The sequence below is a fragment of the Heterodontus francisci genome, chromosome 3 (genome assembly GCF_036365525.1).
Source record: "Heterodontus francisci isolate sHetFra1 chromosome 3, sHetFra1.hap1, whole genome shotgun sequence".
Classification (NCBI taxonomy): domain Eukaryota; kingdom Metazoa; phylum Chordata; class Chondrichthyes; order Heterodontiformes; family Heterodontidae; genus Heterodontus; species Heterodontus francisci.
In genome coordinates this window covers 186,746,663-186,772,290 of record NC_090373.1, presented here as the reverse complement: position 1 = coordinate 186,772,290, position 25,628 = coordinate 186,746,663, and the positions used below count along the sequence as shown (strand labels likewise).

At 45.7% G+C, this 25,628-nt stretch overlaps 1 protein-coding gene across 3 annotated transcripts in view; it reads right to left on the bottom strand.

The window, feature by feature from the left end:
* Positions 1–25,628, bottom strand: part of LOC137365127 (xanthine dehydrogenase/oxidase-like) — a 151,290-nt gene that overhangs the window by 74,811 nt on the left and 50,851 nt on the right. For all 3 annotated transcript variants that reach the window (XM_068027904.1, XM_068027903.1, XM_068027905.1), the window contains exons 8-12: positions 18,951–19,019; positions 10,858–10,938; positions 9,364–9,505; positions 7,461–7,553; positions 5,568–5,719 (exon numbers count right to left, since the gene is read on the bottom strand). In XM_068027904.1, coding sequence (XP_067884005.1) covers positions 5,568–5,719; positions 7,461–7,553; positions 9,364–9,505; positions 10,858–10,938; positions 18,951–19,019 — 537 coding nt within the window. The remainder of the gene's footprint in view (positions 1–5,567; positions 5,720–7,460; positions 7,554–9,363; positions 9,506–10,857; positions 10,939–18,950; positions 19,020–25,628) is intronic.

The window sequence follows — 25,628 nt, the reverse complement described above, 5'->3', positions numbered from 1 at the left end:
CCAACCTTCCTCATAAAACAACCCTTTCATGCCAGGAATCAGCCTAGTGAACCTTCATGGAACTGCCTCCAGTGCAAGTATATCCCTCCTTAAATAATGAGACCAAAACTGCTCACAGTACTCTAGGTGTGGTCGAACTAAGGCCCTGTACAGTTCCAGCAACACTTCCCTACTTCTATACTCCATCCCCCTTGCAGTAAATGCCAACATTCTATTTGCCTTCCTAATTACTTGCTGTACCTGCATGCTGACTTTTTGTGATTCATGTACAAGGACACCCAAGTCGCTCTGTACCATGGCATTCTGCAGTCTCTCTCCAATTAAATAATATTTTACCTTTCTATTCTTCCTATGCAACTATGAGGAAAGATTGGATAGGCTAAGGTTGTTTTCTTTAGAACAGAGGAGACTGAGGGGTGACTTAATAGAGGTGTACAAAATTATGAGGGGCCTAGATAGAGTAGACAGGAAGGACGTGTTTCCCCTCATGGAGAGGTCAGTTACCAAGGGGCACAGATTTAAGGTGATTGATAGAAGGATTAGAGGGGATATAAGGAAAAACTTTTTCACCCAGAGGGTGGTGGGTGTCTGGAATTCACTGCCAGGAATGGTGGTGGAGGCAGAAACCCTCAATTCTTTTAAAAGGTACCTGGACATGCACCTGAAGTGCTGTAGCCGGCAAGGCTATGGACCAGGTGCTGGAAAGAGGGATTCGATTGGGCGGCTAGTTTTTTTTGCCAGCGCAGACATGATGGGCTGAATGGCCTCCTTCTGTGCCATAAATTTTCTATGGTTCTATGGTTCCTACCAAAGTGAATGATCTCACATTTTCCCACATTATACTCCATCTGCCAAACTTTTGCTCACTCACTTAACCTATCTTTATCCCTTTGTGTCCTCTCACAACTTGCTTTCCCACAGGCTCGGGTTAGATTTAGGGTACATTAAGGTTAGGGTTAGGGTACATTAGTGTTAGGGTCATTGTCACGTGTCAAGTATCAGGGTCAGTGTCAGCATTTGGACGCATAAGTGTTCGGGTTAGTATTGGGATATTCGGCAACAGGGGCTTGTACAGGGCTATAGTGTGTATCAGATTATAACTTTTATTATGTTAGGGCCCAATACAATTAGGCTTTTTTTATGGCTACAATATACTCAATCCCTTCATCTAAGTCAGTAATATAGATTGTAAATAGTTGACCCCTCAGCACTGATCCCTGTGGCAATCCACTAGTTCCAACCTGAAAATGACCCATTTAATTTAACTCTGTTTACTTTCAGTTAGCCAATCCTCTATCCATGCTAATATATCACCCCCCATAAGTTCAGAACTAGGGGACACTGTTTTAAAATTAGGGGTCGCCCTTTTAGGACAGAGATGAGGAAAATATTTTTCTCTCAGATGGTTGTGTGACTTTGGAACTCTCTGCCTCAGAAGCTGGTGGAGGCGGGGTCATTGAATAATTATAAGGTGGGGGTAGATAGATTCTTGTTAGGCAAGGGAATGAAAGGTTATTGGGGTAGATGGGAGTGTGTAATTCGAGACACACGGATCGGCCATGATCTTATTGAATGGCAGAGCAAGCTAGACGGGCCAAATGGCCTACTCCTGCTCCCAAAACGTACATTTGTCTGTTCGTACGAGCTCTTGTGCAGCAACCTTTCATGTGGCATCTTATCGAATGCCTTTTGAAAATACACTACATGTACTTTTTTTTTGTTCTTTAATTAGGTTTTTGACCCAGTGACAGTGGTTCCCCTTTATCCACCCTGCTTGTTACATCCCCACAGGACTCTAACAAACTTGTGAAACATAATTTCCCTTTCATAAAACCAATTTGACTCTGCGTGATTGCATTCTGATTTTCTATCTTGCTATTACTTTCTTAATAATGGATTCTAATATTTTCCCAAAGACAGATATCATTCTCAAGGCCCATCACCTTCTCAAGGACCCCCACCACCTTACATAGGAACATCGGACTGAGGAGCAGAAGTAGGTCATTTGACCCTTTGAGCCTGCTATGCCATTCAATAAGATCACTTCCTGTCTGTGCCTCACAACCCTTGAATATATTCAATGACCAACCCTCCACTTCTTTCTGGGGAAGAGAATTCCACAGATAATGACCTTCTGAGAGAAAAAAATTTGTCTTAACAGGGAGACTTCTTATTCTTAAACTGTGTCCCGTAGTTCTGGTCTCCACCACAAGAGGAAACATCCTCCCAGTATCCACTCTGTCAAGTCCCCTCAGGATCTTATATGTTTCAATCAGATCAAGTCTCAGTCGTCTAAACTCTAACGGGTCCAACCTGTTCAACCTTTCTTCATAAGATAAGCCCTTCCTCCCCAGAATTAGTTGAATGAACCTTCTGTAAACTGCTTATAATGTAATTTGATCCTTTTTCAAATAAGGTGAGCAAAACTGTACACAGTACTCAAGATGTGGTTTCACCAAGGTCCTGTACAACTGCAGTAAAACTTTCCTACTTTCATTCCATTCCCCTTGCAATAAACACCAACATCCCGTTTGCCTTCCTAATCACTTGCTGTACCTGCACACCCTTCTTTTGTTATTCATATACCAGGAGACCCAAATCCCTCTGTACCACTGAGTTTTGCAATCTCTCTCCATTTAAATAGTATACAGCTTTTCTATTCTTCCTACCAAAGTGGACAAGTTCACATTTTCCCACATTATATTCCATCTGCTAATCTTTTTCCCATTCACGTAACCTTCCTATATCCCTTTTGTAGACTCTTTACCTCCTCTTCACAACTTATTTTCCTTCCTATCTTAGTGTCATTGGCAAATTTAGCTACCATGCATTCAGTCCCTTCATCCAAGTCATTGATATCGATTGTAAACAGTTGAGTCCCCAGCACTGATCCTTGTGGTACTCCACTAGTAACAGCTTGTCAACCTGAAAAAGACCCATTTATCCCTATTCTCTGCTTCCTGTTAGCTAACCGGTCCTTTATCCATGCTGACATGTTACCCCCTGCACCATGTACTCTTATCTTGTGTAGTAGCCTTTGATGTGGCACCTTATCAAATGCCTTTTGGAAATCCAAATTCACCACATCTACAGGCTCCCCTTTATCCACCTTGCTTGTTACTTTCTCAAAAAACTTTAATAAATTAGTTATACATGATTTCCCTTTCACAACACCATGTTGACTCTGATCCCATTACGATTTTCTAAGCATCATGCTATAACCTCCTTAATAATGGCTTCTAGCAATTTCCTTATGACACGTTAGGTTAACTGGCCTATAGTTTCCTGCTTTGTCTCCCTCCTTTCTTAAATAAAGGTGTTATATTTGCTATTTTCCAATCTGCTTGGACCCTTCCAGAATCTAAGGAATTGTGGAAGCCTCTACTATCTCTGCAGCCATTTCTTTTAAGACCGTAGGATGCTGGCCATCTGGTCCTGGGGACTTGTCAGCCTTTAGGGCGGCACAGTGGCGCAGTAGGGCGGCACAGTGGCGCAGTGGTTAGCACCGCAGCCTCACAGCTCCAGCGACCCGGGTTCAATTCTGGGTACTGCCTGTGTGGAGTTTGCAAGTTCTCCCTGTGTCTGCGCGGGTTTCCTCCGGGTGCTCCGGTTTCCTCCCACATGCCAAAAGACTTGCAGGTTGACAGGTAAATTGGCCATTATAAATTGCCCCTAGTATAGGTAGGTGGTAGGGGAATATAGGGACAGGTGAGGATGTGGTAGTAATATGGGATTAATGTAGGATTAGTATAAATGGGTGGTTAATGGTCGGCACAGACTCGGTGGGCTGAAGGGCCTGTTTCAGTGCTGTATCTCTAAATCTAAATCAAAAATCAATACTTTCTCCAGTACTTTTTCCCTGGTGATTGTGATTGTTTGAGGTTCCTCCCTCCATTTCACCTCTTGATTTTCAAGTATCTTTGGAAAGTTTTCTAAGTCTTCTGCAGTAAAAACAGGCACAAAATGCCTGTTCAACGTCTCTTCCATTTCCTTGTTTTCCATTATCAATTCCCCAGATTCACTCTCGAGTGGACCAATTCTAGTTTCAGTTATTCTTTTCTTATTTAAATACTTTGAGAAACTCTTGCTATCTATTTGTATATTACTAGCTAGTTTTCTCTCATGCTCTGCTTTCCCCCTATTTATTTTTTTAGTCATTCATTTCTGCTTCACAAAATCTGTCCAATCATCTGACCTATCACTAACCATAGAACTACCGAAAAGTTACGGCACAGAAAGAGGCCATTCAGCCCATCGTGTTTGTGCCAGCTGAAAACTAGCCGCTCAATCTAATCCCACCTTCCAGCACCTGGTCTGTAGCCTTGCAGGTTACAGCACTTCAGTTGCAGGTCCAGGTACCTTAAATCTTTGCAGATTTGTACAATGTTTCTTTCAATTTAATTCTATCCTTAACTTCCTTATTTACCCACGGATGATGCATTCTTCTCAAAGAATCTTTCTCACTGGGCTAAATCTTTGCTGAGACTTATTAAATATCTCTTTAAATGTCTGGCACTGCATCTTTACTGTCCTACCTTTTAACCTAGTTTCCTAGTTCACTTTAGCTAACTCTGTATTCATACCTTTGCAATTACCTTTATTTAGGTTTAAAACACCAGTCTTAAACCCACAGTTCTCCCCTTCAGACTGAAGGTGAAATTCTATCATGTTATGTTCGCTGTCTCCAAGAGGCTCCTTGACCATGAGGTTTTTGATCAATCCTGTCTCATTGCACATTACCTAGTCTAGAATAGCCTGCTCTCAGAAATGGTCCTGAATACACACTATGAACTCATTTTCCATGCTACCTTTGCCAATCTGATTTGCCCAATCTACATGTGGATCGGCTTGCCTGCCTGCCTGCCCGATGGAGGGGATTGGGAACAATCTGCATCAGAGCGGACATTGAAATTCCCATCGGGAACATGGAGAGATCCCTGGAATGTATGAAATCCATGGGATTTTTAAGCCCAATGCGTAATACATTCTCATCAAATCCACTTTGGTGACTTGGGCCCAAACAATATTCTGTTTACTTTAAGAAAGAAAGACTTTTGAAGTCTAGTCACTATTGGAATGTAGGAAATGTAGCAGCCAATTTGTGCACAGCAAGCTCCCATAAACAGTAATATGATAAAGTCCAGATAATCTGTTTTCTGTGCCGTGGGGTCATTTACATCCACCTGAGAGGACAGACAGGGCCTCGGTTTATCATCTCACCTGAAAGGCAGCACCTCTGACAGGGCAGCACTCCCTCAGCACTGCACTGGAATGTCAGCCGTGATTTTGTGCTGATATCCTGGAGTGGGACTAGAACCGACAAGAGTGCGACCCACTGAGCAATGCCTGACTTTCCAACAGGTTCAACGAACCTGCGTTAAAACTGCACAGCTGGGAATCCCTTCAAGAAACAACAGAATTTAAACCTCTAGATTCATCACAAATAGGAGTGGACCAATGCCAGGAGGCAGGTTTGATGAAGAGCAGAGTGCTTGTGACACATGTCGCCTTCATGCGATAACGCATACGATTGCCACGCTGCCCTGGTTGGCGAGCAAAGTACTCACCGCGACATTCCGGACTTGGTGCCCAGCAAACCAACGCAGCTGCTCCAACACGGCCTTGAAAACTTCAGTCCTGTAACTGGGGAGCTCTGCTACAGCTTGCTTCAGAAGGCTCCCAATGTAGGTCAGGGTACAAGCTGCCCCAAATAATATCCCTTCAAAATAACAAAGGTATATTTTATATATACATATATAAAAATAATGCATTAATTTAGTGCCTTTAATGTAGTAAAATGTCCCAAGATATCAAATATGCAACTGAACCACTTAAGGAGACAGTAAGGCATGTGGCCTAAAGCATGGTCAAAGAAGTAGATCTTAAGCAGCTTCTTAAAAGAGAAAGAGATAGAGGCGGAGATGATTTGGGAGGGAGGGGGTCTTGGCAGCTGAAGGAACAGCCACCAATGGTGGAGCGATTGAAATCAGAGATCAGCAACAGGCCAGAATCAGAGGAGCACAGATAACTTGGAGGGTTGTCGGGCCGGAGGAGATTACAGAGATGGGATGGGTGAGGTCATGGAAGGATTTGTGAACACAAGGGTGTGAATTTTAAAATCGAGACGTTGCTTGACTGGAAGTCAATGTAGGTCAGGGAGACTCAATCTGAAGCCACAGGGGGTGGCGGGGTGGGAAACCCATCCAAGTTAAAACCTTCTGGGTCGGGAGGTACATTTTCGACCACCAGTGCAGAACTTTGTGGATCGGGACTCCACACCACGAATCTGACTACTCAGGACTTGTAGTCCATTTTAATTAAGGTCAACATTTACCCCACAACATCATGGATGGCGCAGCACTGAGGGAGGGCATCTGTCCTGTGTACTGGTACTGCTGCCAGCTCTTAAACCAGGAATTGTCTGCTCTAATGCCTCTTTTCACGAAACACTTTTATAATCTTCCTTTTTCAGATAGCTACATTAATAATGGAAATGTGCAACTCACTCCCCTCAGGAGGCTGCAGATACTGGGGAACAATTGGAGCTTTCCAGACTGAGATCAATAGGTTTTTGTTGAGTATGGGAATTGAGGGATATGAAGCAAAAAAGGGTAAATGGAGTTGAGCTGCAGATCAGTCATGATCTGATAGAATGAGCGTGCAGGCTCGATGGACTGAAATGCTGTTGCTAATAGTAGACTCAGAGTTATACAGCGGAGAAACAGGCCCTTCGACCCATCATGTCCATGCCAGCCATCAAGCACCCATTTATTCTAATAATATAACAGAATGTATAATAATATCATCATATTCCTTTTTAAATGATGTTATGGTCTCTGCCTCATTCGCAACTTGTGGTAGATCATCTCATGTTACTTGTCTGAAAAAAAAAGGGTACAAATTTGCCCTGGCTGGTGGTGCAAAATTGGCGACAGCAAATGGGCCAGTTTTGCACTCTGATCCATTTTCTTTTCTGTGAAGAGTATGATACACTTCTGGTATAGCAGCAGCCAAAGTAAATGAGCAGGAGGGTCATCACACCCCTGTGCAACCAGGCCCAGAATGCCACTCAACAGGCCATTCACTCATGTCCTGTCAATCTGCAACCTGGCCTAGATGTAACTCCAGTCCCACAATGCTGTGATTGACTCTTGACTGCCCTCTGAAGTGATGTAGTGAGCCACTCAGTTGTACCAATACTGCTACCAGCGGTTCAAGAAGAAGGCAGTCCTCTGGGAAACTAGGGATGACCAATAAATGCCAGCCTTGCCAGCGATGCCCACATCGCAAAAGCGAATGTTAAATAAATTGTTTTGCCGAGGTTGGAAACCTTCCCTCCTGAGAAAGAAAAGTCAGACCAACTTTAAAAGGGCTTCTGCAACAGCAGTGCGGACACCTAAAGCCACCCCCCAACACTATAAATAAAACGATCGAGGACTTAACGGCTTTGGCTCAGCTACCTGTATCTGTGCGCTGGCTTAACCTCAGCTGTGGAATATGAGCTGGAGCCAAGATCACTGGGTACAGCATGTTCTTCATCTTCATTTCAATGCCTGCACAGATCAGAAAAAAGGTCAACATTTCCCCCGCAGTGTGCTCCAGCCATGTCACTGATGCATTCTGAGATCCCGCCATTTTGTATCCACTGGTTACTGTAGTCACTCAATCTGATTGGAGGACACAAAGGGGGATTAGGGGAACTTTCTCGAAACTTCTCCTGCCCCTCTGCAATATCTGTGGATACTCCATTTATGGGGTTGTGGGTGTGTATTTCAGGCCAAGGTTACAGTGGCAAAATGGGAGAACCCTCAAGGAAATATTGGTTCACAAGCACTTAAGCTATCCAACATTGTCAACCACTCCCAGCCCAAACACGGAAAGGCATGGCTCAGATGTGAGGGACAGCTCCAGGATCCAGGAGGGCCGGATTGTGAGTTCAACCATGTATAGCAAAGCTCCCTCAACGTAAATCAACTGTAGCCTCAGACAAGCACTGCCCCTCCACCTCACCCAACTCCCCCATAAGAGGGGGCCGTGTAACCTTTGAACTGGACTGCCAATTTGTGTGACATTATGGGACTTGAACCCACCAATAGAAGGTGGGGCCTATGTTGTTGGATTTGTATTCCAGATAATGTGAGTTTATAATCCCATCATGCCAGGTTGAGAATTTGAGTTCAGATCAGTAAAAGTGACCATGAAGCTGTCAGATTGTCATAAGAAACCCAACTGGTTCAACAATGTCCTTTAGGGAAGGAAACTTTCTGTCCTTACTCCAGTTTGGCCGATATGTAACTCCAGTTCTACACCACTGGTGTTGACTCTTCACTGCTCAATGAAGTGGCCTATAAGTTACTCAGTTGGATCAAATCAAGACAGCTAGAGATGGACATTATGGGCTGGATTTTATGAAGTCAGCTGGGGTCTCAATGCTGGGCCCAAAAGGTGAGGCTCAGCCCTTTGGAGCACCTCCCACCCCCAACCCTGGCTCTTTCTAACCGCCCGGGCACCTAACTGCCAGGCACTGGGGTCGCCATCCATTCCAGATTTGAATCCCGCCTCCAGGAGCAGCTGACCAATCAGGGGGCCGACAGCTGAGTAATATCAGCAGCACCACTGGGAGAGGTGGCCACTGCCAGTATTACTGGATGCCCAGGACCAGGACCATTGCTGGAAACCCGGACTCCAGGTAAGTGTGGTGAGATCACTGGGGCCAGTCAGCAGCCCCAGCAAGGGGGGGTGAGGGGTTAGAGTGGGTGCTGTTAACAGAGGGGTGGCCTTTGCTGCCGGGAATCCTTTGTGGGCCGCAGAATGCCCACAGAGGTGGACCCACTCCCCCAAGCCAGCAGGGAGGCAGCCTTGTTTTACTTGATGACCTCCCAATGTGGGGGAGGCCCCTCTTTGCTGCTGGTAAAATACCAGGGGAAGCAGGAAGAGGCCCTTAAGTGGCCATTAATTGGCCACTTTAGGGCCTCAATTGACCTCGGGGCAGGAAGGCCGTCCTCGGCCTTCCCCACCCAGACTAAATTCGGGAAGGCGACGTGTGCTCCACTCCCTGCCTTCCCACACAATTATATGGGCCTCTCTTCCTCCGTTCCCATCTCTGGGGGACCATAAAATTCAGCCTTGTCAGGATGGACGCAACTTGAGAATGACTTATAAAAATGTTGATATTGGCCCAAATGTGTTCCACTTCAGACTCTTACAGCGAGGAACAAAAACACAATGAACGGCTCCATTTCTTTCACTGCTCACTGCCGTGCCTGAACCAGTCAACCCAGCGCTACAGCCCGATCGTCTCCCACTACACTGTTAGAGGGGTGGGAAGCTAGGGTATTGTCCACTCTAAGGTTTGTATCTTACCCACTTCAGTGTTGCCAACCACAAGCCTGGCCTCAGGGTACCTGCTCTTTAAGATCAACAGTTCTTCCAAAGTCGTTGGCTGAATCCAGGTGACGCGCTCCCCTTTAAAGAGCAGGGTGTTCTGAGGTGATTCATGAAGTAACTGCAAAACAAATGGGGAAAAGCTGATCTGTTTAATGATGATCAATGTTTCTCTCTGGGACTTTGCAAGTTGAATGCACCGAATCTTCCTGGACTGGGTCATGCAGGCCTGAGTGTCCATATCCTTGCACTGGAATTGGGGAGGTAGTGGTAGCAGGTTTGCAGCTGCAGACCGGAAAGGCCACAACTGGGGAGGAGCAGCAGCAAAGTCCCAGATACCCCACTCAGATTGCCACGGGAGAGAAATTCCTCTGTCTTTCTTCAGGAACCCCCTAGCACCTCAGGTCTTCAGAGGGTATCAGAGCAAACCTGACCACATTTTTTTTTTTGGGGGGGTGCCACTTGTCTGGGTGCCTCGTGGGTGGAGAGAGAGGAAAGTAGGGAGAGAGGCCAGGCATGCCCCTACTCCCACTTCATCACAAAGTCTGCACGAGGTTCGTATCTACCCCAGACATTGGTCCTGGGACGTCACACCAAAGCAGGACCTGGCTCTAGTAAATCAGCAGTCTGTTTTACACCTGGCCTGATTTTCTTTTCCATTGAGAGAAAACCTATAAGAACCCGTTGCTTTACTGTTGCCCATTTTACGCTGCCTATTCCAATTCCAGTCCATCCTGAAGGCTGATGCCCAGCATTGGACACAATGCTGCAACTGAGGCCGAACCAGTGATTTATAAAGACTTGGTCGAACGTGCAGGTGAGAGTTCAACTGAGTGGAAATAGGGCCACGAAGACCCCTATGTTTGTGTCACCTTGAACCGTTTTACTGCAGCTTTTTTAAGTTGCATCTGCTGGAAAACTGCTCGAAAGAGTCAGGAAAAAGCAAAATGGGTTTAATGGACAACAACAACAATGACAATCTGCATTGATATCGCTTCTTTAATGCAGTAAAATGTCCCGGTGCACTTAACAATTTGAACGATTATCAAGCAAAATTTGATGCCCAGCCACATAAGTTGATATTAGGAAAGGCGACCGAAGGTTTGGTCAAAGGGTTAGGTTTTAAGGCGCATCTTAAAGGAGGAAAGAGAGGCGGAGAGGTTTAGGGAGGGAATTCTAGAGCTTAGGGGCCGAGAAGGCCAAAGGCATGGCCACCAATTGTGGAATGAAGAAACTCAGGATGCATCACAGGCCAGAGCTGGAAAAGCACAAGAATTTCGGAGATTACAGAGATAGGCAAGGGGAAAAACCACGGAGCAATTTGAAAACAAGGATATTAAAATTGAGACGTTGCTGGGTCGGGACCCACGGTAGGTCAGTGAGCACTGGGAGAAGGGTTAATCTGCGATGCCTCGCTTCAGCCATTGGGACGTATCTTTCTGTAGGAGGACTATTGCATTGACCTGCACCTACCAGGAGTTCTGGGGGGAAGATCGGCTCCTGAGTGGGGTCCAGAGGCTTAAACTTCGATGGGTCGAAGAGTCTCGGCGATGTCTGCAAAGAACAGCAAGGTTTATTTGTCACTCTCAGGATGTACTTTAACCAGGGAACCTGACCCCACACTGTTGTATGATTGCCTTTAAGAGTGATATCCTTTTAAAATCTTAGTATGCTAATGAGCTAAGTACCAAGACGTAGTCATGTGACTACAGTTCTTCAACAACTGGCCTCCACGCATCTCATTTATGTTGCATCAGACAACATAAAAGAACTCATTACACAAACCATAAGCAATTTTTACCTGGAAACCATCCTTCACTTACTTAGGTGAACACAGTCTACATGGCAAAAGAGTTTGACAACATCTTTTTTTGGGTGGGGGTTGTTGTTGGTTGGAGAAGGGCCAGCAAAGCTGTGGACCAATTTAACTGCAATAGCATTATGGGCAAGTAAAGAGGTGCTGTATTCCTCATGTATCTTGCACATTCACATTGCAGATTAGTAGACAAAATGGTGAAGGGTTTGACAAAATAATTTATTTCAGTTGGGGGCAGTAGCCCTTTAAAATTATCAGTGATTAACAGAATATAGCATTATGACCATGATGCCATTGAGACTACTGAATAAACAAACCAAAAATTGCAGGGAGGCATTTAATCAAACACTCACGGTAAAGACAATACCCATTGAAGAACCAATCCAGACTCTAATTTGCTTAATAAAATGGTTTATAGATTGTCCAATCTGAGGTCCACTGGATCAACCCTACTTCAATACTGGCAAATATATAGTCAAAAATCACAGTTAAATATGAGGAAATGTTGCTGTGGTAGATTAGTTTTGTTAGTAAACTGGTAATCTAGATGACAGGAGTTCAATTCCTACCATGACTGTTTGTGAATTTGAAATCAGTTCTAAAATGTTTTATACAGTGTATTGGTGTGATCTGGAACGCGCTGCCTGAAAGGGCAGTGGAAGCAGATTCAGTAATAACTTTCAAAAGGGAATTGGATATATAATTGAAGGTCTATGGGTAAAGAGCAGGGGGCTGGGAATAGTTGGATAATGCTTTCAAAGAGCCAGCGCATACACGATGGACCAAATGGCATCTATCTGCATTGCAACACTCGATGATTTTATAGCTGGCTGGCTGTGGTTGGAATCTTTTTAACTGAAACCCCTCTTCTCAATTTCAGTTCTCTATCGCTGGCTCACAAACTCAGTTTCATTACCTGCCATGGTGGGAATTAAGCTCAGGACATCAAGGTTGCTCGTGCAGTCCAATAACCACTAGTTTACCATATCCCTTTGTGTATACACACACAGCACAACACACACACTGTAACCACTAATCTAGCATCATATACACAGATAACGCACACTCCAACTACAAATCTACTGTCCTATTATTGGCTAACCCTTGCAGGTGAGGATGATTGTCATCCGTGAGTCCAAAGATGGCTGATGAGGCCAATTCGGGATCTACTGACTTTATGGCACATAAGGCATTTGTTGTTAACTGGTATGTCGGGTCATATATATTTAGTCTGGGTTAGCAGTTCTTTTCACTGCTCTCACTTTTCCTTTTCATTTTGTCATTGTTGGTTCTCAAAACGTTGGGATCCTTCCCACAGACTCTGCCTCCATCTGGCTCATTCCAGGGCAATTTTCTCCAAGGAGTTGATGTCAATGTTGCATTTCGTCATGTTAGATTTCAGCACATCCTTGAAGCGTTTCTTTTGTCCTCCTCTAGTGTGCCTGCCCTGAGTGAGCTGGGAGAAGAAGACCTGCTTTAGGAGGCTGGTATCTGACATCCAAAATATATGACCAACCCAATGAAGCTGATGGTGGATAATCATAGGCTCGATGCTTGTGGTGCCTGCTTGTGAGAGGGCACTGATGTTGGTGCACCTGTCCTCCCACTTGATATGTTGGATCTTCCGCAGGCAGCGTTGATGAAATAACTGCAGTGCTTTGAGGTGCCTCCTGTACGTTGTCCATGTTTCAGTCCTGTACTGTAAAGTAGGGGTCACGACCGCATGGTGGACCATGAGCTTGGTTTCACTTTTGATGTCACGATCTTCCAAACACTCCCTTCCTGAGATGGCCAAAGGCTGCTCTAGCAGATTTCAGGCAATGCTGGATTTCTTCATCAATGTCAGCGTTCTGTGAAAGATAACTTCCAAGATACTGGAAGTTTCCAGTATCCACATTTTCCAGGCACTCATCATGAATCCTAATCAATGGGGCTGGGGCATGTGCATTTGGAGCTTGTTGATGGAGGACTGTAGTCTTCTGAATGTTCAGTGTAAGTTCCATCTTCTCGTAAGCCTCAGTAAACAGGTTGATGATTCTCTGAAGAAACGTTTCTGACACATCACTTACTGCAGCATCATCAGTGTTTTGGAGCTCAATGACTGAAGTCAGGGTGGTCTTATTTTTGATTGGATCGTCTGAGATTAAATAGGTTACCGTCCATTTGATAAATAAGCTGCACTCCAGCAGGGAGCTTGTCTCTATTCAGACAGAGCATGGCTGCATAGGAAGATCGAAAAAAAAAGACTAATCTATCATCATAAACACACGTACAATACACACACTGTAATGACTAATCTATCATCGTACACACACGTACAATACACACACTGTAACGACTAATTTACCATCATTTCCACACGTACAATGCACATACTGCAACAACTAATCTACCATTGTATACGCAGGTACAATACACACTGAAATGACTAATCTACCATTGTATACACACATACAATACACATCCTGTCACTATTAATCTACCATTGTATCTACACACACACAGACTGTAACTACTAATCTACCGTTGTATATATATATACACACACATACTGTAACTACTAATCTACCATTGTCTATATATACACACACATCCTGTGACTACTAATCTACCATTGTATACACACACCCATACATACTGCAAAAGCTATGGCCCTGACAATTTTCCGGCAATAGCACTGAAGACCTGTGCTCCAGCACTTGCCGTGCCCCTGGACAAGCTGTTCCAGTACAGCTACAACACTGGCATCTACCCTGCAGTGTGGAAATTTGCCCAGGTACGTTCTGTACACAAAAAACAGGATAAGTCCAACCTGGCCAATTACTGCCCCATCAGCCTACTCTCAATCATCAGCGAAGTGATAGAAGGAGTCATTGACAGTGCTATAAAGCAGCACTTGCTTAGCAATAAGCTGCTCAGTGACGTTCAGTTTGGGCCACTCAGGTCCTGACCTCATTACAGCCTTGGTTCAAACATGGACAAAAGAGTTGCACTCAAGAGGTGAGGTGAGAGTGACTGCCCTTGACATCAAGGCAGCATTTGACTGAGTATGGCATCAAGGAGCCCTAGCAAAACTGAAGTCAATGGGAATCAGGGGGAAAACTCTCCACTGGTTGGAGTCATACCTAGCACAAAGGAAGATGGTTGTGGTTGTTGGAGGTCAATCGTCTGAGCTCCAGGACATCACTGCAGGAGCTCCTCAGGGTAGTGTCCGAGGCCCAACCATCTTCAGCTGCTTCATCAATGGCCTTCCTTCAATCATAAGGTCAGAAATGGGGATGTTCGCTGATGATTGCACAATGTTCAGCACCATTCGCAACTCCTCAGATACCGAAGCAGTCAGTGTAGAAATGCAGCACGACCTGGACAATATCAGGCTTGGGCTGATAAGTGGCAAGTAACATTTGCGCCACACAAGTGATGGGCAATGACCATCTCCAATAAGAGAGAATCTCCCCTTGACATTCAATGGCATTATCATCGCTGAATCCCCCACTATCAACATCCTAGGGGCTACCATTGACCAGAAACTGAACTGGAGTAGCCATATAAATATCGTAACTACAAGAGCAGGTCAGAGGCTAGGAATCCTGCGGTGAGTAACTCACCTCCTGACTCCCCAAAGCCTATCCACTATTTACAAGGCACAAGTCAGGAGTGTGATAGAATACTCTTCACTTGCCCGGATGGGTGCAGCTCCAATACTCAGGAAGCTCGACACCATCCAGGACAAAGCAGCCTGCTTGATTGGCACCCCATCCACAAACATTCACTCCCTCCACCACCGATGCACAGTGGTAGCAGTGTGTACCATCTACAAGATGCACTGCAGCAATGCACCAAGGATCCTTAGACAGCACCTTCCAAACCCGTGACCTCTACCAACGAGAAGAACAAGGGCAGCAAATGCATGGGAACACCACCACCTGCAAGTTCCCCTCCAAGTCATACACCATCCTGACTTGGAACTATATTGCCGTTCCTTCACTGTTGCTGGGTCAGAATCCTGGAACTCCCTTCCTAACAGCACTGTACCTACCTCCCATGCACTGCAGCGGTTCAAGAAGGCAGCTCACAACCACCTTCTCAAGGGCAATTAGGGATGGGCAATAAATGTCGGCTTAGCCAGTGACGCTCACATCCCATGAATGAATAAAAAAAATCCTGTAACTACTAATCTACCATTGTATATACACACATACACATCTTGTAACTACTAATCTATCATTATATATATCTACATTCTGAAGGGGGAGGGTGAACAGTCAGCGGTCATGGTACACATTGGTACCAACGACACAGGTAGAAAGAGGGATGAGGTCCTGCAACAAGAATTTAGGGAGCTAGGTAGCAGATTAAAAAGCAGGACCTCAAAGATTCAGCAACATGCTAATGAGTATAGGAATAGGAGGATAGAGCAGATGAATGCGTGGCTGAAGACATGGTGCAGGAGGGAGGGCTTTCGATTCCTGGATCACTGGGTCTGTTTCTGGCAAAGGTGGGACCTGTACAAGTTGGACGGGTTGCACCTGAACCAGAATGGGACCAACATTCTTGCTGGGAGGTTTGCTAGTGCTGTTGGCGGGGTGGGGGGGGGGGGTGCGGTGTTTAAACTAATTTGGCAGGGGGATGGGATACAGAGTGGAGGTACAGTATGGGATGGTGCAGTCAAATATAGAAGAGAAACTGAGTCAGTCTGGAAGGCAGAACAAATATAAACCTGTTAAGGCACAAGTGAAAATTGCAAGGCTGGATTGTATCTATTTTAACACAAGGAGTCTTACTAATAAGGCAGATGAATTGAGGGCAGTGATTAACACATGGGAATATGATATTATTGCTGTCGCAGAGACATGGTTGAAGAAAGGGCAGGACTGACAGCTCAATATTCCAGGGTATAGAATCTTCAGGAGTGACAGGGGGGGTGTAAAAGAGGAGGTGGCATTGCAGTGTTGATAGCAGTCAATTACAGCAGTACGGAGGGATGACATCTTAGAAGTTTCCTCAAATGAGGCCATATGGGTAGAACTTAAAAAGAAAAAGGGGGAAATCACTTGGCTGGGAGTATACTGCAGGCCACCAAACAGTCAGGGAGAGATAGAGGAGCAGATATGTAGGCAAATCTCAGAGAGGGGTAAAATTAATGGGGTAATAATGGTAGGGGATTTCAACTTCCCCAATATCAATTGGGATAAGGCTTAAAGGGGGTGGAATTCTTAAAGTGAATACAGGAGAGCTTTTTGAGCCAGCGTGTAAAAGTCCTACAAGTGAAGAGGTGGTACTGGACCTGATCCTGGGGAATGAAGCCAGACAAGTGGTAGAAGTGTCAGTGGGGGAGCATTTCAGGGATAGTGACCATAGCTCTGTAAAAGGACAAAGATGGACCGGAAATAAAGGTACTGAATTGGGGGAAGGCCAATTTCAATCTGATAAAACAGCAAATAGTGAGAGTTCAGAGCCAACTTATTCCCGTAAAGATGAAGGGTAGGACCAACAAGTCCAGGGAACCCTGGATGTCATGGGATATAGAGATTTAGATTTAGAGATACAGCACTGAAACAGGCCCTTCGGCCCACTGAGTCTGTGACGACCATTAACCACCCATTTATTTATACTAATCCTACACTAATTCTATATTCCTACCACATCCTCACCTGTCCCTATATTCCCCTACCACTAGTGACAATTTTTATAATGGCCAATTCACCTATCAACCTGCAAATCTTTTGGCTGTGGGAAGAAACCGGAGCACCCGGAGGAAACCCACGCAGACACAGGGAGAACTTGCAAACTCCACACAGGCAGTACCCAGAATTGAACCCGGGTTGCTGGAGCTGTGAGGTTGCGGTGCTAACCACTGTGCCGCCCTGAAGTCGGAACTGAAGGGTCCGAAGAAGGGTCACTGACCCAAAACGTTAACTCTGCTTCTCTCTCCACAGATGCTGCCAGACCTGTTGAGTATTGCCAGCATTTCTTGTTTTTATGTGAGGGTTTAAATGATTACTTTTCATCTGTGTTCACTAAGGAGAAGGACGATGTAGGTGTAGAGCTCAGGGAGGGGGATTGTGATATACTTGAACATATTAGCATTGAAAGGGTGGCACAGTGGCGTAGTGGTTAGCACCGCAGCCTCACAGCTCCAGTGACCCGGGTTCGATTCTGGCTACTGCCTGTGCGGAGTTTGCAAGTTATCCCTGTGACTGTGTGGGTTTTCGCCAGGTGCTCTGGTTTCCTCCCACAGCCAAAGACTTGCAGGTTAATAGGTAAATTGGCCATGATAAATTGCTCCTAGTATAGGTAGGTGGTAGGAATATAGGATTAGTATAAATGGGTGGTTGATGATCAACACAGACTCGAAGGATCTGTTTCAGTGCTGTATCTCTAAATAAAGTAAGTATTAGCTGTTTTAGCGGGCTTAAAAGTGGATAAATCCCCAGGCCCAGATGAGATGTATCCCAGGCTGTTATGTGAGGAAAGGGAGGAGTTAGCAAGACAATCTGACAAATTTTCAAATCCTCTCTGGCCACTGGAGAGGTACCAGAGGATTGGAGGACAGCGAATGTGGTACCATTATTCAAGAAGGGTAGCAGGGATAAACCAAGTAATTACAGGCCGGTGAGTCAAACATCAGTGGTAGGGAAACTATTGGAAAAACTTCTGAGGGACAGGATTAATCTCCACTTGGAGAAGCAGGGATTAATCAGAGATAGTCAGCATGGCTTTGTCAGGGGGAGATTGTGTCTAACAAACTTGATTGAATTTTGCGAGGCGGTGACTAGATGTGTAGATGAGGGTAAAACAGTTGATGTAGTCTACATGGACTTCAGTAAGGCTATTGATAAGGTCCCACATGGGAGATTGGGACCCTAGGAAGTACAGAGGGTCAGAGTGACCTTGGTGCACTTGTCCATAGATCACTGAAGGCAGCAGCACAGTTAGATAAGGTGGTTAGGAAGGCATATGGGATACTTGCCTTTATTAGCCGAGGCATAGAATATAAGAGCAGGGAGGTTATGATGGAGCTGTATAAAACGCTAGTTAGGCCACAGCTGGAGTACTGTGTGCAGTTCTGATCACCACACTATAGAAAGGATGTGATTGCACTGGAGAGGGTACAGAGGAGATTCACCAGGATGTTGCCTGGGCTGGAGCATTTCAGCTATGAAGAGAGACTGGATAGGATAGGGTTGTTTTCCTTAGAGCAGAGAAGACTGAGGGGGGACCTGATTGAGGTATACAAAATTATGAGGGGCATTGATAGGATAGATAGGAAGAAACTTTTTCCCTTAGCAGAGGGATCAATAACCAGATAACCAGGGGGCATAGATTTAAGGTAAGGGGCAGGAGGTTAGGGGGGATTTGAGGAAAAATGTTTTCACCCAGAGGGTGGTTGGAATCTGGAACCCAGTGCCTGAAGGGGTGGTAGAGGTAGGACCCTCACAACATTTAAGAAGTATTTAGATGAGCACTTGAAATAGCATACAAGGCTACGGGCCAAGTGCTGAAAAACGGGATTGGAATAGATAGGTGCTTGATGGCCAGCACAGACACGATGGTCGAATGGCCTGTTTCTGTGCTGTATTACTCTATGACTCTAAACACACACACACATACTGTAACTGCTAATCTACCATTAAATACACACACATGGGAAGAAATGCACAGAAGTGCATACAAGCACATGCAGGAACATCTACAGAAGTAACATCAGCAAACTGATTTTAGGATAATCAGATTTATTAACACTTGCTTGACTAAATCCTGTTTGTTCTTTGCAGCAGCCGTTTTCTCTCCCTCTTCCACCACAGCAGCTCGATGGCTGAAAGGAAAAAAAAAATCGATTATGTCTTCAGCTTACATCAATCCGGTATAAACAGCCTTATGAAACTGCGATAGTTTAAATATTGAGTCTAAGCTCTACCGGGGGCGGAGGCGGGGGCGGGAGCAGCGGTGGGGGTGGGGGAAGCTCACAGTTCTGCTGGGATTTTCCTGTACATCCATCAGCATAAGAGTCATGGGAAACACTGGAAAATGTAGTCAGTTACCTGATTGGTCTGAGGTTTCCACAGCCCTTTCACCAGCAGACGAGTTGGAGAAACCCTGGTGAAGTTCGTCCCCTGCTCAAGGCCCTAGATTTACACCCCAGGATTATACTAGATGAATAAAAGCAAAATACTGCAGATGCTGGAAATCTGAAATAGAAACTGAAAGCGCTGGAAATACTCCACAGGTCTGGCAGCATCTGTGGAGAGAGAAACAGAGTTAATGTTTCGGGTCTGTGATTTTTCTTCAGGTGTTATGAACATATGGATTAGGAGCAGGAGTAGGCCACTCGGCCCTTCGAGCCTGCTCCACCATTCAATAGGTTCATGGCTGAATTGATTACTCCAAATTTCCACCTACCCCGACAACCTTCCACCTCTTTGCTTAACAAGAATCTATCTACCGCTGCCTTAAAAATATTCAAAGACTCTGCTTCCACCGCCTTTTGAGGAAGAGCATTTTTAAACAGTGACCTCTAGTTCTAGATTCTCCCACAAGGGGGAAACATCCTTTCCACATCCACCCTGTCAAGACCCCTCAGGATCGTATATGTTTCAATTAAGTCGCCTCTTACTCTTCTAAATTTCAGCGGATACAATCCTAGCCTGACTAATCTTTCCTCGTAAGACAGCTCACCCATTCCAGGTATTAGTCCAGTAAACCTTCTCTGGACTGCCTCCAACGCATTTACATCCTTCCTTAAATAAGGAGACCAATACTGTACACGGTACTCCAGATGTGGTCTCACCAATGCTCTGTAGAGCTGAAGCATAACCTCCCTACTTTTGTATTCAATTCCCCTCACGATAAACACTAACATTCTATTAGCTTTCCTAATTACTTGCTGTACCTGCATACTAACCTTTTGCGATTCATGCACTAGGACACCCAGATCCCTCTGCATCTCAGAGCTCTGCAATCTCTCACCATTTAGATAATATGCTTCTTTTTTATTCTTCCTGCCAAAGTGAACAATTTCCCACTTTCCCACATTACACTCCATTTGCCAGGTCTTTGACCACTCACTTAACCTATCTATATCCCTTTGTAGCCCCCTTATATCCTCTTCACAAGTTATGTTCCTACCTATCTTTGTGTTCTTATAGACCTGAAAAGTTAACTCTGTTTCTCTCTCCACAGATGCAGCCAGACCTGCTGAGTATTTCCAGCACTTTCTGTTTTTATAATAGATGAATGCTATGTTGGTTTGTCTGAGATTCCTTTCAGCTATTTTAGTGAAGTGGTAACTGATTCACTCTGCTAAACACACTCGATCTGCTAATGTCCTGGAGTATCATTTAAGGCTGATAAATTACTAGAGCAGGTTGTTACATTTTTTGGTTATTATGCTCTATATTCCACTTAGGTTCAGCATTACTGACATTCCATAAGTGATCCTCAAGTTCCCAACAAACTGGAGTGTACCTTTAATCACCCCAATATCTAGGTAATCAATAGTGTGGTCCAGAGGTTTGACAAAGTACTCTTTCCCGTATATGCTGGCTTATTGGAAAGTGACATGTGGTGCATGTGATTTTCCTCAACCTCGGTACATGGATTGAATATACACTCGATCAGATTGATTCGAAAGCTATAAAGCAACAGCCAGTTTATTTGGCTTAGAACAAGTAAATAAAGAGTGCAGAGCACATACCATGTATTTACCTAATTACAAATAGATGCCCTTCATTTAAATGGGAGTGGGGGAGTAAATTGAAAACTAATCTGTAGAAGCAATATTTCAGTGAACAAGTGGTCAATTGATGGAACTGGCTTCGTCAGGAGATACTGGAAGCAGTTACCATCAATTCATTTAAATGTAAATTGGATAGATATCTTTCAGATATGGGGTATGGGATTTTGAGTAATTTGAGGCTTGATGTGTGATGAGTGTACCAGAGGAACAGATAACTTTGAACCTATGGCTCCCCAAGCCAGGGTGAAATAACTTGGGATAAGTTAAAATCACTGTCTATGGAGAAGTTGAGGAAAATGGCTGAGTAGGGTGGGATCACTGTCAGTGGCAAGGCTAGGAAGTCTGAATTCCTAAGTCCAGTGGCCAACCATTTTTCCTTGAATCTGAAGCAGCAGAAAGAGGGTTAGAAGCAGATCCCGACAGGGTATTGTTAGCAAAGATACAGTTGGAACAGAGGAAACTTGAATTAGAAAAAGAGAAAGAGAAGAAGAAAGAGAGAGGCAGGAGAGGGAGAAAGAGAGAGCCTTCCAGAAGGAATGCGAAGAAAATGAAAGGCAGGAGAGAGAGAGAAAGAATATTCCAGCAGGAATGTGAAAAAAGAAAGCTGAAGTGGCTTGAGTTAACTAGGGGGCGACAGAGTAATCCCAGTGAAAGCATGGCCAATATGGAGGAGCAGAATTCAGGGCTGCGTACAGAATTGTTAAAACTAGCTCAACTAATCCCAAAATTCAATGAGGAAGATGTAGAAGATTTTTTGTGTCTTTTGAGAAACTAGCAAGGCAGCTAATATGGCCAGATGAGACCTGGCCTCTTTTACTACAAAGCAAGCTAATTGGATAAGCCCATGAAGTTTATTCCCTGTTACCAGATGAGAGTTCATTAAATTATGAACTGACAAAAAGTGCTATCCTCGGGGCATATGATTAGATTTTTTTTAGATTAGAGATACAGCACTGAAACAGGCCCTTCGGCCCACCGAGTCTGTGCCGACCATCAACCACCCATTTATACTAATCCTACACTAATCCCATATTCCTACCAAACATCCCCACCTGTCCCTATATTTCCCTACCACCTACCTATACTAGTGACAATTTATAATGGCCAATTTACCTACCAACCTGCAAGTCTTTTGGCTTGTGGGAGGAAACCGGAGCACCCGGAGAAAACCCACGCAGACACAGGGAGAACTTGCAAACTCCACACAGGCAGTACCCAGAATCGAACCCGGGTCCCTGGAGCTGTGAGGCTGCAGTGCTAACCATAACTGCGCCACTGTGCCGCCCTGGTACCTGAAGCCTATTGCCAAAAGTTTAGAACCCTTAAGAAGCAAGCTAATCAAACTTATCTGGAGTTTGAAAGAAGCAAGCAGCTGGCTTTTGACCAGTGGCTGAGGGCTCTTAAAGTACAGCTCAGCTATGAGAATCTCAGAGAAGTAATTCCATTAGAGAAATTTAAACACTCTCTCCCACTCTCCATAAAGACCCATGTAGAGGAGCAGTGGGTTCAAAGAGCCCGGCAAGCGGCCATTCTGGCCAATGAGTTTGCTTTAATTTCGAAGTCATTTTCCCAAGGGAGAACCTTTCCTCATCACCGCCACAAATCCAAAAAGGACAAAGGGTGGGAAGATGATAGGAGCCCAAGCAGTCCTGGGAGAGAAAGAAAAGCAGGAGACATAGGGGGCCCTCTTGTAGCCAAAAAGGAAGGTGCTGTGAGCAGTAAGAGTGAGACCCGGAGACCTGTGTGCTTCCATTGTAATAAAGCAGGCCATTTAAAGGTTGATTGCTGGAAGCAAAAGGGAAAGCCGGTTGGATTTATCAGGGCACACCTGTTCAGTGCAGATGGGACCCTGATGGAAATCACAGCAGAACAAGCTGTGGCTTTAGCTGCAGTAAGAGTGAGATCCAGGAAGCATACTGCTGTGAGTGCAGAAAAAGTTAATATGGTTTTATGTTCAAAGGAAAAGTAACCCCATACGCCTTGAGTGAGGCTAGCAAGCCCATAGTGATTCTCAGGGAGACAGGGACCACCAGATCCCTTTTACTGGGAAAAGGCCTGACCTTTCCCCCAGAGAGTGCAGTGAACATCAAAATGGTGGTGAATGGTATTGGAGGGCAGTGTATGCCTGCACCTGTACACTGGGTCACCTGGCGTGCGACCTAGTTTCGGGACCAGAGACCGTAGGGATTCTCCCTAGTTTGCCTTTGGCGGGGTTGACCTGCTCCTAGATAATGATCTGGCGGGGTCGAAGGTGGTAGTTTCCCCAGTAGTGAAAGAAAGACCGCAGGAGGTCAGAGAGACAGGGCCGTGGCAGGAGGCGGACCCCTGCACTTGCCCTGAATATGTAGTGGATCAGGCCATGATCAAACCAGCTTCCCCGGAGGAGACTGAATTAACACTGCAGGTAGATGACCAGGTCTGTCTGTCTGAGACTTTCTTTGGAGACCCAAGGAATGAATTAAATGGATTTTCCCGAGGAGAGGCTCAGCGAGCCAACCCAGTATTGTTAGAGTTAGCACAGGCTGTCCAGTCTGAAAGTGAAGCAGAGGGAGTCCTGACTGCTACTGTTTAAAAAATGAGGTACTGATGAGGAAATGGAGTTCTCCTCACAGACCTGAGAACAAGGAGTGGTCAGCTATTCACCAGTTATTGGTGCTGCAGAGGTACCGGAGAGAAATATTAAGAAGGGCCCACGAGACTACAGTGGCTGTACATGCCAGTATATGAAAGACCAAAGCCTGCATAAGACAGCAGTTTGACTGGCCAAAACTGCAGGAGTTGCCACATGTGCCAGGTTAAGGGGAAACTCCAACTTACAGTGAAACCTGCACCCCTAAGTCCTGTACCAGTGTTAGGAGGACCCTCCAGCGGAGGGCTGGTGAACCGTAAGGGACCCTCGCCGAGAACAAAAAGGGGACAAGCAGGCACAAGGCTGGGGTAAATTATCATGGGGAACAAAGAAATGGCAGAACAATTAAACGCATACTTTGGTTCTGTCTTCACAAACGAAGACACAAACAACCTCCCAGAAATGTTAGGCAACCGAGGGTCTAATGAGAGGGAGGAACTGAAGGGAATCAGTTTAGTAAAAAAAAATGCTAGGGAAATTAATGGGGTTAAAGGCTGACAAATCCCCAGGGCCTGATAATCTACATCCCAGAGTACTAAAGGAAGTGTCCCTGGAAATGGTGTCATTGGTGGTCATCTTCCAAAATTCTATAGACTCTGGAGCTGTTCCTATAGATTGGAGGGTGGCAAATGTAACCCCATGATTTAAAAGAGGAGGGAGAGAAAAAACAGTGAATTACAGACCAATTAGCCTTACATCAGTAATGGGGAAAATGCTAGAGTTTATTATAAAGGATGTGATAGCAGAATTATATACTGGTCCTGGCAAGATGGCTCCTGGGCTGTAAGCTCCCGAGGAAGCTCCCTTGCTGCTCAACTCTGTCCATGGCCATCTGCTCCCATTCTTAGCGTTTTCTCCCCCAATCTACCCTTTTAAACTGTTTAAACTCCCCTGGATCTTTAATCAGTTCATTTTAGCCCTAACTACAAGCGAACAGCTAGTTTATGTTACCTGGGCCCACTGTCCTCCCCCAGCCATACCTGCTCTTTGTTTCTCAATGAAATTGATCGCAGTCTGGATGAAACTGCAAAGTACAGCTGGTGATACTTTAATCTCCGATCCTGCTGTCTTCACCGTCCAGAGTGTCCGCGGCCACGGCGTGCGGTAAGTCCATTGAAGAAGGAGCAGCAGGACCCGAGGAAAGCCTTGCGAAAAGGTGCCCCAAACACCCAAAAAGCCACGAACGGCTCCTCGGCTGCAACTTTAAAGCGCCCGCGGGAGATGACACGGAGAGCATCTGCAGCGCACTGTCGGCAATGCTGGTACTGGCGCCCGAGGATGTCGCTCACCTCCCGAAGGACGCGGACGAGATTTCCAGGCGTCAATGGTGGGGACTGAGGAAATGGCTTATTACCTGCACCCCCTTCCCCCCCCCCTTCCCCTACCCCCCGTTCCACCCCCCCTTCCCCTTCCCAGCTCCACTCTCTCAGCTCACCCCCCCCCCACACCCCACTCCCCCCTCACAACCCCGTCCCAGCCTCCCCACCCCGCACCATCTTCCCCCTGCACCCCCTGCCCCTGCACCCCCCCCACCCTCTTACAGCCGCCTTCCCAGCTCACCCTCGCACCCCCTTCCCTCCACCCCTCCCCCTCGCACCCCCTCCTCCCACCGGCATCATCCTATGCCTGTGTCGGGGCCGTAACAACCCCACTGCCTTGTGGGTGTCTCGGGAGAGACCAAGGCTAAGGGAGTAAACCCGAACAGAAAATCTGGAGCGGAACCCCGTAGGCGGTCATGTGTCACCTTTGGCGTGTTTCCGGCAGTTCCTGCAGCCATACCGGTGCCAAACGTCATGCTCTGCACTCCTTTGGACCCCACCAGAAAGGCCGAGAGGGGGGTATTGATGATTGGGCAACTCTCAACCTCCATAAATCCGCCCAGGCATGCGCCATGGAGAGGTCACTTCATTGTCGTCTCACAGTGACCGAAACAACGGAAGGCAGCAGTGACGGGTTATAAGTCCAGCTAAATTGGCGTAGAAACTGGGCGCCATGGGTTGCCTTTGTTGGTGGGAGAGGTCATCGCACCTCACTGGTCAGCTACCGCCCGCCTCAAACCG